Raw genomic sequence first — 12,018 nt, forward strand, 5'->3', positions numbered from 1 at the left:
ATAGTGAAAACTCCAATAAAGAGATAAAGAATATAAAAATGAACCAAGCAAAGCTGAAGAATACAATAGCTGAAATGAAAAATACACTAAAGGGAATCAACATCAGATTATAGGATACAGAAGAACAGATCAGTAATCCAGAAGACAGGGTAGTTGAAATCATCCAAAGTGAACAGCAAAAAGAAAATTAAAAAACAAGAATAGTTTAAGTAACCTCTGAAACAACATCAACCACGTTATTTTTTTTTTTCTTTAATAGGGATTCTGGAAATAGAAGACAAAAGGAACAGAAAACTCATTTGAAGAAATAATAGCTGAAAACCTCCCAGACCTGGGAAAGGAAACAGACATCCAAGTTCATAAAGCACAGAGAGTCCCAAACAAGATGAACCCAAAGAAGTTCCCACCAAGACACATAATAATTAAAATGTCAAAAGTTAAGGTTGAAGGAAGACTCTTAAAAGTAGCAAGAGAAAAACATCTTGTCATGTACAATTGAACCCCTCCAAGACTATCAGCTCATATTTTGGCAGAAACTTTACAGTCCAAAAGCAACTGGCACAATATAGTCAAACTGCTGAAAGGGGTAAAAAAATGTACAACCAAAAATACATTACCCAGTAAGGTTTATCATTCAGAATTGAAGGACAAATAAAGAGCTTTCCAAAGAAACAAAAGTTAAAATTTGTCACCACTAATCTGGCCTTTCAGGAAATGTTAAAGGAAGTTCTTTAGATGGGAAAGAAAAGACCATTACTAGAAGTAAAAAAAATTATGAAAGGAAAAATCTTACTTGTAGAAGCAAACACATAGGTAAGGTAGTGGATAAACCTTATAAAGCTAGTATGAATGTTAAAGACCGAAAGTGTAAAATCAATTATAATTATAATAATTAAGGGATACACAAAATGAAATGATGTAAAATATGGCATCAAATAAATAAAACATTGGGGAAGGAGTAAAAATGCAGCTCTTTTAGAACATGTTCAAACTTACGGTCCATCAACTTAAATAGACTTGTATATACAAAGGGTGTTAAATATAAATCTCATGGTAACAACAAACCAAAACCTTACAAGAGACACCCAAAAAATAAGGAGAAAGAATTTCAAACATGACCTATAGAAAATCATCAAAACAAAGAGAAAAGATTAAGGGTAGGGAGGAGCAAGATAGAGGAGGAGCAGGAAACACGCTCCTTATATCATTGGGTCCCAGGAGTTCAGCTAGATAGCTATCAAACCATTCTGAACACCCACAAACTCAACAGGAGATCGAAGAGAAGAAGAGCGGCAATTCTAGGAACAGAAAAGCGACCACTTTCTGGAAGGTAGGACATGCAGAGAAGTGAATCCAAAGCAGTAAGTGGAAAGAGAGGGCAGTGGTAGGGAGGAGCTGGCTCCCAGCAGGTGGTGGAGCAGAAAAGCACAAAATCAGAACTTTCAGAAGTCTGCTCCACTGAAGGACATTGTTCCAGAGGCTAAGTTGGGGGGTGGAGTCCTTGCAGGGACAGTGTGGTCTTAGGGTCACAAAGAGACCAGGGGTATCTGAGGGTTATAGAGCTCCCAGATAACAGAGTGGGGAAGCTGGAGGCAGAGATGGAGCTGAGCAGTGGGCTCTCAGGTCGGGGTTACCTTAACCATGATCTGAGTCATAGTCAGGCCACTGCTCTTCGAGGAAGGACCCAACAATTGGTATATCCCGGAAGGAGTGACGAGGGAGCAAACAGCAAGAATCTGCTGGGTTTGAAGACTCCAAACAGAGCTGAGCACCAGAGATAGAAATGCTCCATCAGCGAGGTGAGCTCAGGGTGCTCCATCAGTGAGGTGAGCTCCAGGTGCAGCTGGAAACCACAGAGATGGGAGGGATTCACTGCTCTTCTCTGAGGGCGCACTGAAGAGTGGGACCTGCGAGCTCTCAGCATCTCTGGGATTGGAGACTGGGAGGTCGTCATTTTCATTCCCATCCTCCAAATCTATATGGAAAGCGTTCAGGGGACAAACAGGTTTCTGAGTGCAAACCTGAGAAGATTGCTTAGCCTGGCCCCTGGCAAGGGTGGTTCAATTCTGTCTTGGGCAAAGACATTTGAGAATCATGGCAACAGGCCCCTCCCCCAGAAGATCAGCAAGAATATCCAGCCAAGACCAAGTTCACCAATCAGTGAGAACTGCAAAACTTCAGAGATACAGGAATACAGCACATAAAATTCATGGCTTTTTTCCCATTTTTTTAAAGATTTATTTATTTATTTATTTGACAGACAAAGATCACAAGGAGGCAGAGAGGCAGGCAGAGAGAGAGGAGGAAGCAGGCTCTCTGCTGAGCAGAGTGCCCCATGTGGGGCTCGATCCCAGGACCCTGGGATCATGACCTGAGCCAAAGGCAGGGGCTTTAACCTACTGAGCCACTCAGGTACCCTTCCAATGGTTTTTTAGTCTTTCAAAGTTAATTTTTTTAATTTTATTTTTTTCTTATACTATTTTTTCTAATTTTTTTCTTTCCTACTTTAACCCTTTTTAACTATTTTATCTTATCAATACCTTTAAAAAATCTTTTTAAATTTTCATTGTTATAGTTATATTCTATCCCTTTATTGTATTTAAACTTATTTTTTGTATACTTACAGGTTTTTATTTCTTTAAAATTTGGGGATACAGTTTATTCTAATAGATCAAGATATACCCTAAATCAAGCACATGGCTTTGTTCTAGTCTCCAGCCTGATCATATTCTTTCCTCTGTTTTCTTTTTTTTCCAATTAACTTCTTATCTTATCAATTCCTTTTTTAGAATCTTTTAAAATTTTCATCTTTGCAGTCATATTCCATCTCTTCATCATCTTTACCCCTTATTTTTTGTGTATATATATATAAGTTTTTCTTTCTTTAAAATTCTGGGAGGCAGTTTCTTCTAACAGAGCAAAATACACCCAAAATCAAGTGTGTAGCTCTGTTCAATTCACTATATATATATATAGAGAGAGAGAGAGAGAGAGATTTAGATAGATTTTTATTTCTCCTTTCTTTCTCCCCCAGTTTTGGGTCTCTTCCTATTTGGTTAGTGTATATTTTTCTGGGGTCATTGCTACCCTTTTAGTATTTTGTTCTCTCATTCACCTATTCTTATCTGGATGAAATAGGGGAAAGTTTTTCCACAAGGTGGAAAAACCCACCTCAAAAGAAAGAACAAGAGGCAGTACTAGATGGCTAGGGACCTAATCAATAAGGACATTAATAAGATGTCAGAACCAAAGCTCAGAATGACGATTATTAAGGTGCTAGCTGAGCTTAAAAAAAAAAAAAAAAAAAAAAAAAAAAGTAAGATACTAGAGAATCACTTCCTGGAAAAATAAAATCCCTTTCTGGAGAAATAAAGGAATTAAAATCTAACTAAGTTGAAATTTAAAAATCTGTTAAGGAGGTACAATAAAAAATGGAGGCTCTTACTGCTAGGATAAATGAGGCAGAAGAGAAAATTAGTGATATAGAAGACCAAATGATGGAGAATAAAGAGGCTGAGCAAAAGAGAGTTAAAAACTACTGATCACAAGGGGAAAATTTGAGAGATAAGCGATACCATAAGACAAAACAATATTAGAATAATGGGGATCCCAGAAGAAGAAGAAAGAAAGAGGGCCAGAAGGTATATTGGAGCAAATTATACTATAGAATTACCCTAATACAGCAAAGGGAACAAGCATCAAAATACGGGAGGCATAGAGAACTCCCCTCAAAATCAGTAAAAATAAGTCAACAACTCATCTATTAGTAAAACTTACAAGTCTCAGTGACAATGAGAAAATCCTGAAAGTAGCTCAGAACAAGAGGTCTGTAACACAGAACAGTAGAAATATAGATTGACAGCAGACCTATTCACAGAGACCTGGCAGGTGAGAAAGGACTGGCATGATATATTCAGAGCATTAAATGAGGAAAATATGCAGCCAAGAATACTATATCTAGCTAGGCTGTCATTGAAAATAGAAGCACAGATAAAAAGCTTCCAGGACAAACAAAAAATAAAGAATTCGCAAACGCCAAACCAGACCTACAGGAAATATTGAAAGGGGTCCTCTAAGCAAAGAGAGAGCCTAAAAGTTACAGACCACAAAGGAAGAGACAATATAGAGTAACAGTCACATTACAGGCAATAAAATGGCACTAAATTCATATCTTTCAATAGTTACCCTGAATGTAAATGGGCCAAATGCCCAATCAAAAGACACAGGGTATCAGAATGGATAAAAAAAAAAAAAAAAACCAGGACCCATCAATATGCTGTCTGCAAGAAACTCATTTTAGATCCAAAGACACCTCCAGATTTAGAGTGAGGGGATGGAAAACAATTTACCATGCTAATGGACATCAAAAGAAAGCTTGGGTGGCAATCCTTATATCAGATAAATTAGACTTTAAGCCAAAGACTATAATAAGAGATGAAGAGAGACACTATATCATACTTAAAGGGTCTGTCCAACAAGGTGAAACAATTTTAAACATCTATGCCCCCAACATGGGAGCAGACAATTATATAAACCAATCAATAACAAAACCAAAGAAACACATTGGCAATAATACAATAATAGTAGGGGGCTTTAACACCCACCCTCCTCACTGAAATGGACAGATCATCTAAACAAAAGATCAACAAGGCAATAAAGGCTTTAAATGACACACTGGGCCAGATGGACATCACAGATATATTCAGAACATAACAACAAAAAACACATTCTTCTCTAGTACACATGGAACATTCTCCAGAATAGATCACATCCTGGGTCTCAAATCAGGTTTCAACAAGTACCAAAAGATTGGGATCGTTCCCTGCATATTTTCAGATCACAGTGCTCTGAAACTAAACTCAACCACAAAAAGAAAGTTGGAAAGAACTCAGATACATGGAGACTAAAGAGCATCCTACTAAAGAATGAATGGGTCAACCAGGAAATTAAAGAAAAATTTTAAAAATTCATAGAAACAAATGAAAATGAAAACACAACTGTTCAAAATCTTTGGGACACAGCAAAGGCAGTCCTGAGAGGAAAGTGTATAGCAATACAAGCCTTTCTCAAGAAACAAGAAAGGTCTCAAGTCTACAACCTAACCCTACACCTAAAGGAGCTGGAGAAAGAACAACAAAGAAAACCTAAACCCAGTAGGAGAAGAGAAATAATAAAGATCAGAGCAGAAATCAATAAAATAGAAATAAAAAGAACAATAGAACAAATCAATGAAACTAGGAGCTGGTTCTTTGAAAGAATTAGTAAGATTGATAAAACCCCTGGTCAGACTTCTCAAAAAGAAAAGAGAAAGGACCCAAATAAAATCATGAATGAAAGAGAAGAGATAACAACCAACACCAAAGAAACACAAACAATTATAAGAACTTATTATGAGAAACTATATGCAAGCAAATGTGACAATCTGGAAGAAATGGATGCATTTCTAGAGACATATAAACAACCAAAATTGAACTAGAAAAAAAATAGAAAACCTGAATAGACCCTTAACCAATAAGGAGACTGGGCAGTCATCAAAAATCTCCCAACAAACAAGAGCCCAGGGCCTGATGGCTTCTCAGGGGAATTCTACCAAACATTTAAAGAAGAATTTATACCTATTCCCCTGAAACTGTTCCAAAAAATAGAAAAGGAAGGAAAACTTCCAAACTCATTTTATGATACCAGCATTACCTTGATCCCAAAACCAGATGAAGACCCCATCAAAAAGGAGAATTACAGACCAATATCCTTGATAAACATGGGTGCAAAAATTCTCACCAAAATACTAGCCAATAGGATCCAAAGTACATTAAAAGGATTATTCCCCATGACCAAGTGGGATTCATTCCTGGGCTGCAAGTTTGGTTCAATATCCACAAATCAATCAGTGTGAAACACCCATTAATAAAAGAAAGAATAAGAACCATATGATACTCTCAAAAGATGCTGAAAAAGCATTTGACAAAGTACAGCAACCTTTCTTGATCAAAATTCTTCAAAGTGCAGGGATAGAGGATACATACTTCAACATCATCAAAGCCATCTATGAAAAACCTACAGCAAATATAATTCTCAATGGGGAAAAACTGAGAGCTTTTTCCCTAAGGTCAGGAACATAGCATGGCTGTCCCCTATCATCACTGCTATTCAACATAGTACTAGAAGTCCTCGCCTCAGTAATCAGACAACAAGAAGAAATAAAAGGCATCCAAATAGACAAAGAAGTCTTTTTAAAATGCCTATTTAGGGGAGGAGTCAGGATGGCAGAGAAGTTGCAAGCTGAGATGACAGCAGGCAGCAGGAGATAAGCTAGATAACTTATCAAACCGTTCAGAACACCTATAAATCCAACAGGAGATCAAAGAGAAGAAGAACAGCAATTCTAGAAACAGAAAATCAACCACTTTCTGAAAGGTAGGACCAGAGAGAAGTGAATCCAAACCTACGCGAAGATGCACCCTGGGGGGGAGGGGCCAGCTCCCAGCAAGCAGCGGAGCAACGGAGCACAAAATCAGAACTTTTAAAAGTCTGCTCCACTGAGGGAGACATCGCTCCAGAGGCTAAACAGGGGTGAAGCTCACGTGGGGACAGCATGGCCTCAAGTCTCGCGGGGTCACAGAAGGATCGGGGGTGTCTGAGTGTCGCAGAGCTTGCGGGTATTAGAGCCGGGAAACTGGCTACATAGACTGAGCTGAGGAGTGAGCTCCCAACTCGGGGTTACCTTATCATGATCCGTGGCACAGGTCACTGCTCTGTGCCTCTGTCCTTCTCAGGGGTCCCACGAGACCCCAGGAGACTCCCCTGGAAGAGCTCACGGATCTGCGGGGTTCCAAGACTCCAGGCTGGGCTGTGTGCCAGAGACAGAGATGCTTGGTCACAGGCCGGGTGAGCTCGGAGCGCAGCCAGAGGCCAGGGAGACAGGAGTGATTGAGTGCTTGTCTCTGAGGGCGCACTGAGGAGTGCGGCCCCTGAGCTCTGGGGTCCTTCAGCCCGGAGACTGGGAGGCCGCCATTTGTATTCCCGTCCTCCGGAACTCTACGGAAAGCGCTCAGGGAACAAAAGCTCCCGGAAGCAAACCCAAGCGGATGACTCAGCCCGGCCCCTGGTAAGGGGGGTGCAATTCCGCCTGGGGCAAAGACACTTGAGAATCACTACACCAGGCCTCTCCCCCGGAAGATCAACAAGAAATCCAGCCAGGACCAAGTTCACCTACCAAGGAGAACAGCGTTAATTCCAGAGAAGGAGAAAGCAAAGCATGGAATTCATGGCTTTCTCCCCATGATTCTTTAGTCTTGCAAAGTTAATTATTTTTTTTATTTTATTTTTTTCTTCTGTTAAATTTTCTTTAAATTTTACCCTTTCCTCTTTTAACGTTTTTAAACTAGTTTATCATAACAATACCTTTCCAAAAAATCTTTTTTGAACTTTCATTATTATACTCACATCTTATTCTTCCTTGTATCTAACTTTATTTTTTGTATACACGTAGGGTTTTTTTTCTTCTAAAAAAAATTTGGGATACAACTTCTTCTGATAGATCAAAATATACACTAAATCTACCACAAGGCTTTGTTCTAGTCTCCAGCCTGAGCAAATTCTCTCCACTTTCTTTTTCTTTATTCTCCCAACCAACTTATCTTATCAACTCCTTTTTTAGAAATTAAAAAAAATTTTTTTTCATCTATATAGTCATATTCCATCCCTTCTTCATGTTTACCCTCATATATGATTTTCATTCTTTAAAATTTGGGGAGGTAGTTTCTTCTAAGAGACCAAAATACTCCCAAAAGTAAGTGGGTGAACCTGTTTTATTCACCAGTCTAATATATATATATATATTTTTTTCTCTTTTTTTTCCTGAACTTCTTTTTACCCTCCTTTTCCCCCCATGATTTAGGGTCTCCTCTGATTTGGTTAAAGCACATTTTACTGGGGGCTTTGCCACCCTTTTTTAGTATTTTACTCACTCCTTCATATATTCTTATCTGAATAAAATGACAAGGCAGAAAAACTCACCACAAAAACAAGAACAAGAGGCAGTACTGAAGGCCAGGAACCTAATCAATAGGGACATTGGTAATATGTCAGATCCAGAGTTCAGAATGACAATTCTCAAGGTGTTAGCCGGGCTCCAAAAAGGCATAAAATGCCTATTTAATCAAGGAAGTGGAAGAATTGTACTCTGAAAACTGTTTGAGATGTTGATGAAAGTAATTGAGGAGGACACAAACAAATAGAAAGCTAGACCTTGGTTATGAACTGGAAGAAGTAATATTATTAAGGTATCCATACTACCCAAGGAAATCTATAGAATCAATGTGATCCTATCAAAATACCAATGGCATTTTTCACAGAAATAGAACAAATAGTCCTAAAATTTGTAAGGAAGCAAAAAAAAAAAAGTCCCTGAATAACCAAAGCAGTCTTGAAAAAGAACAAAGTTGGAGGCCATCATGCTCCTTGACTTTAAAGTGTACTACAAAGCTTTAATAATCAAAACAGCATGGTACACACACACACACACATAGATGCACTCACAAAAAATGGACACACAAATCAACAGAATAAAACAGAGAGCCCAGGAAAAAAAACCCTAACTATATGGTCAATTAACCTATGGCAAAAGAGGCAAGAATATATTATGAGAAAAAAGACATGCTCTTCAATAAATAATGTTGGGAAAACTGGACAGCTACATGGAAAAGAATGACACTTGACCACTTTTTCAACCATACACAAAAATAATGTCAAAATGAGTTAAGGACATAAATTTAAGACCCAAAACTGTAAAATTCCTAAAAGAAAACAGAGGCAGTAAAATCTTGGACATAAGTCTTAGCACTATTTTTTTTGGACCTGTCTCCCCAGGCAAGGGCATCAGAAGTAAAACTAAACAAATAGGACCACATCAAATGAAAAAGTTTTTGTAAAGAGCCATCAACAAAATGAAAAGGCAAGTTACTGAACGGAAGAATATATTTGCCAATGATGTATCTGATAAGAGATTAATATCCAGAATACATAAAGAACTAATACAACTCAACACCATACAACAACAACAACAATTTAATTTAAAAATGGGCAAAGGAGGGGGATGAAGAGGCATCTTCCAAAGAAGACATACAGATGGCCAACAGACCACAAAAAGATGCTCAACATCACTAACCAACAGGGAAATGCAAATCAAAACTACAATATCACCTCACCAATAAGAATGGCTAGAATTCAAAAGAAAAGAAATAATAAGCATGGGTAAGAATGTAGAGAAATGGGAACCTACATCTGTTGGTGGGAATGTATGTAATATTGTACAGCCATTATGGAAAACAGTGTGGAGGGATCTCAAAATATTAAAAATAGCACTACCATACAACCCAGTGATTCCACCTCTGGGTATTTATCAGAAGAAAATGGAAACATTGACTCCAAAAGATATGTGCACCCTTGGGTTCATTGTAGCACTGTAACCAAGATACAGAAGCAGCCTAAGTGTCCATCAACATATGAATAAATTTTAAAAAGCGATATATATTACTGTGGAATATTATTCAGCCATAAAAAATGAAATCTCACCATCTACCACAACATGGATGGTTCTTGATGGTATTACACGAAGTGAAATAAGTCAGACAGAGAAGGACAAATACTATATGATTTCATTTATATGTGGAATCTAAATAACACAACAATAAACAAACAAAACAAAGAAATAGACTCTTAGACACAGAGAACAAACTGGTAATTGCCAGAGCAGAAGGGTGTGGGTGGATGGATGAAACAGGTGAAGGGGATTAAAGATACAAATTTCAAGTTATAAAATAAGTAAGTCATGGGGATATAAAACACAGCAAAGGGAAGGTAGTCAATAATATTCTAAATGCTATGTATGGTGACAAATGGTACCTAGACTCATAATAGTGATCATTTTGTAATGTATGTAAATATCAAATTACTATTACACACCTAAAATTAATACTGTATGTCAACTATTCTTCAACTTAAAAAATTTTTAATTAAACAAAATACTGAAAAGTACTGAAACAAAAAAAATAGACTTGAACATTATAAACGTGTATACTCTTGAAATAAAATATTAAATTAGTTACTCAATAATCTTCCTACTACACATACATGACTTTACTATTTGTATTAAGCGTTGTGACTTCCCAATATATCAGGTACATCCATATTCAAATATGAGACACAAAATGCATTCTAAACTCAAATAAGTAATACCTTAGAGTTTGAGCACTGTTCACACTATAAATCCCAATATAAGTGTATATAAAATATTTTCATATTTAAGAACATTACAAATCAACTACTTCCCAGAAGTTTTCCTTAATTAAAAAAGATTATCATAGCATAATTTGAAAGAGATTATTTCAATTCTCATTTTTAAGAGTTATAAGTATTACAAGTTCCTGTTGGATTGACAGAGGAGGTAGATTAAGGATTTAAACATCGACGGGGAACTCAGAAAAGCAAATCCATAAAGTCTTAACAGAGTGCTCTAATTAGGATCTACAAAAACTCAGGGGGGGATGGTCAAATGCCTGACGAATCAATAGTCAGAACAACTTTCATCTGTGTATTTGCTCATTTTGAACCTAATACTACTTGACGAAAAATTATAATCTGAGGTAATCTTAAAATTTTACATATTGTTTTTCACAAATGCATGGTTGAAATTAACTTAGTGGAAAAACATGTTCTAATTTTTTTAAGGCTTTCATGGAGAGTGTTCTGAGAAAAAGTGTGGTATACATAACGGACTAACATGACTAACATTTTCTAGAGACCCAGGAGAGTTAGCATAAGAATAAAACTTTGCTGAGATTTAACATCATTTGAATACATTTTTGAAAAAGTGATATGCTACAGTTCTTAAAAAAAAAAGTGTATTCTCTACAATGTATTCCTCATTTCTTTATATAGTACAAAACCTTTTGCCCCAGGGGGGAAAAAAATGACAAGTGTGTACACACGCATAATGAAGAGGTTTGACAATATTACATGTTCTCTTTAAAATGAAGATGTTTCGAAGGTAGAGAAAGCCCTGAATTTGGTTAAGTAATTGAAGTACACATAAGAGACAGTCACTAGGATGTTTTTACAAAGGCCCAATATGGGTGTGATAGTTCCCAGGGCAATGACCAAGCTAAGTCTAACAAAAATAAAGGGTAAATCCTGGAGAAGGATGCCCAGGGAATTCAGAAGAGGGTTCTGAGGAGTTAATATAATTCGAAGGAGAGAAATAAAACTAAATATGTAGACTGGGTATAGCCAGCCTGACTTGTACACATCGGCGTGGCCAGCCACGCGCACCATTTCTATGGTGTCAGACCACAGCAGAAAGCTCCACAGGAAGATCTGGGCACGATCATCCTGCCGGGACATTGCTCCCAGGATTCCTGAGTGAAAGGAGGGCTCTTGGGGTCTCTCCAGAACTGGAGAGGGGTTCTGTGTCCTCGCTGACGGTGGCAGTGACACCTCTGTCCTCCTGGCTGGCTGCGGAGGGGAAGTGCTTTCTTCATTTTGCTTCACTTGGTCGGTCACAGTTTTTATTTGCTGCAAAGTATTGATGTAACTATTGTCATCACCTGCAACAAATAGATTTGAATTTTAAAACTTGTTGAAACGTTATGTAAATTAAAATTTCATTTCAATTTTTTGTAAATTTAAGTGTTAAAATTTAAAGATAAAATTGTGTGTTCTCTTATTTGATGTCTGTTTCACACATGGAACTTCAATGGGAAGCATAATGACAAAAAGAGGGGGGCACCTGGGTGGTTCAGTGGGTTAAGCTCCTGACTTTAGCTCAGGTCACGGGTATTAGCCCCGCCTGGGGCTCTCTGCTCAGCAGGAAGCCTGCTTTCCTCCCCCCTCTGCATGCCTCTCTGCTTACTTGTGATCTCTCTCTCTGTCAGATAAACAAATAAAATCTTAAATTAAAAAAATTTTTAAAATTTTGGGGTGCCTTGGTGGCTCAGTGGGTTAAAACCTCTGCCTTCGGCT

At 37.6% G+C, this 12,018-nt stretch overlaps 1 protein-coding gene across 1 annotated transcript in view; it reads right to left on the reverse strand.

Moving 5' to 3' along the window:
- Positions 1-9,660: 9,660 nt before the first annotated feature.
- TMEM236 (transmembrane protein 236) overlaps positions 9,661-12,018 on the reverse strand; it is a 41,878-nt gene continuing 39,520 nt past the window's right edge. Inside the window, exon 6 of the mRNA XM_059405015.1 lies at positions 9,661-11,603. Coding sequence (XP_059260998.1) covers positions 11,026-11,603 — 578 coding nt within the window. The 3' untranslated portion in view covers positions 9,661-11,025. The remainder of the gene's footprint in view (positions 11,604-12,018) is intronic.

The sequence above is a fragment of the Mustela nigripes genome, chromosome 6, assembly GCF_022355385.1.
Source record: "Mustela nigripes isolate SB6536 chromosome 6, MUSNIG.SB6536, whole genome shotgun sequence".
NCBI lineage: Eukaryota > Metazoa > Chordata > Mammalia > Carnivora > Mustelidae > Mustela > Mustela nigripes.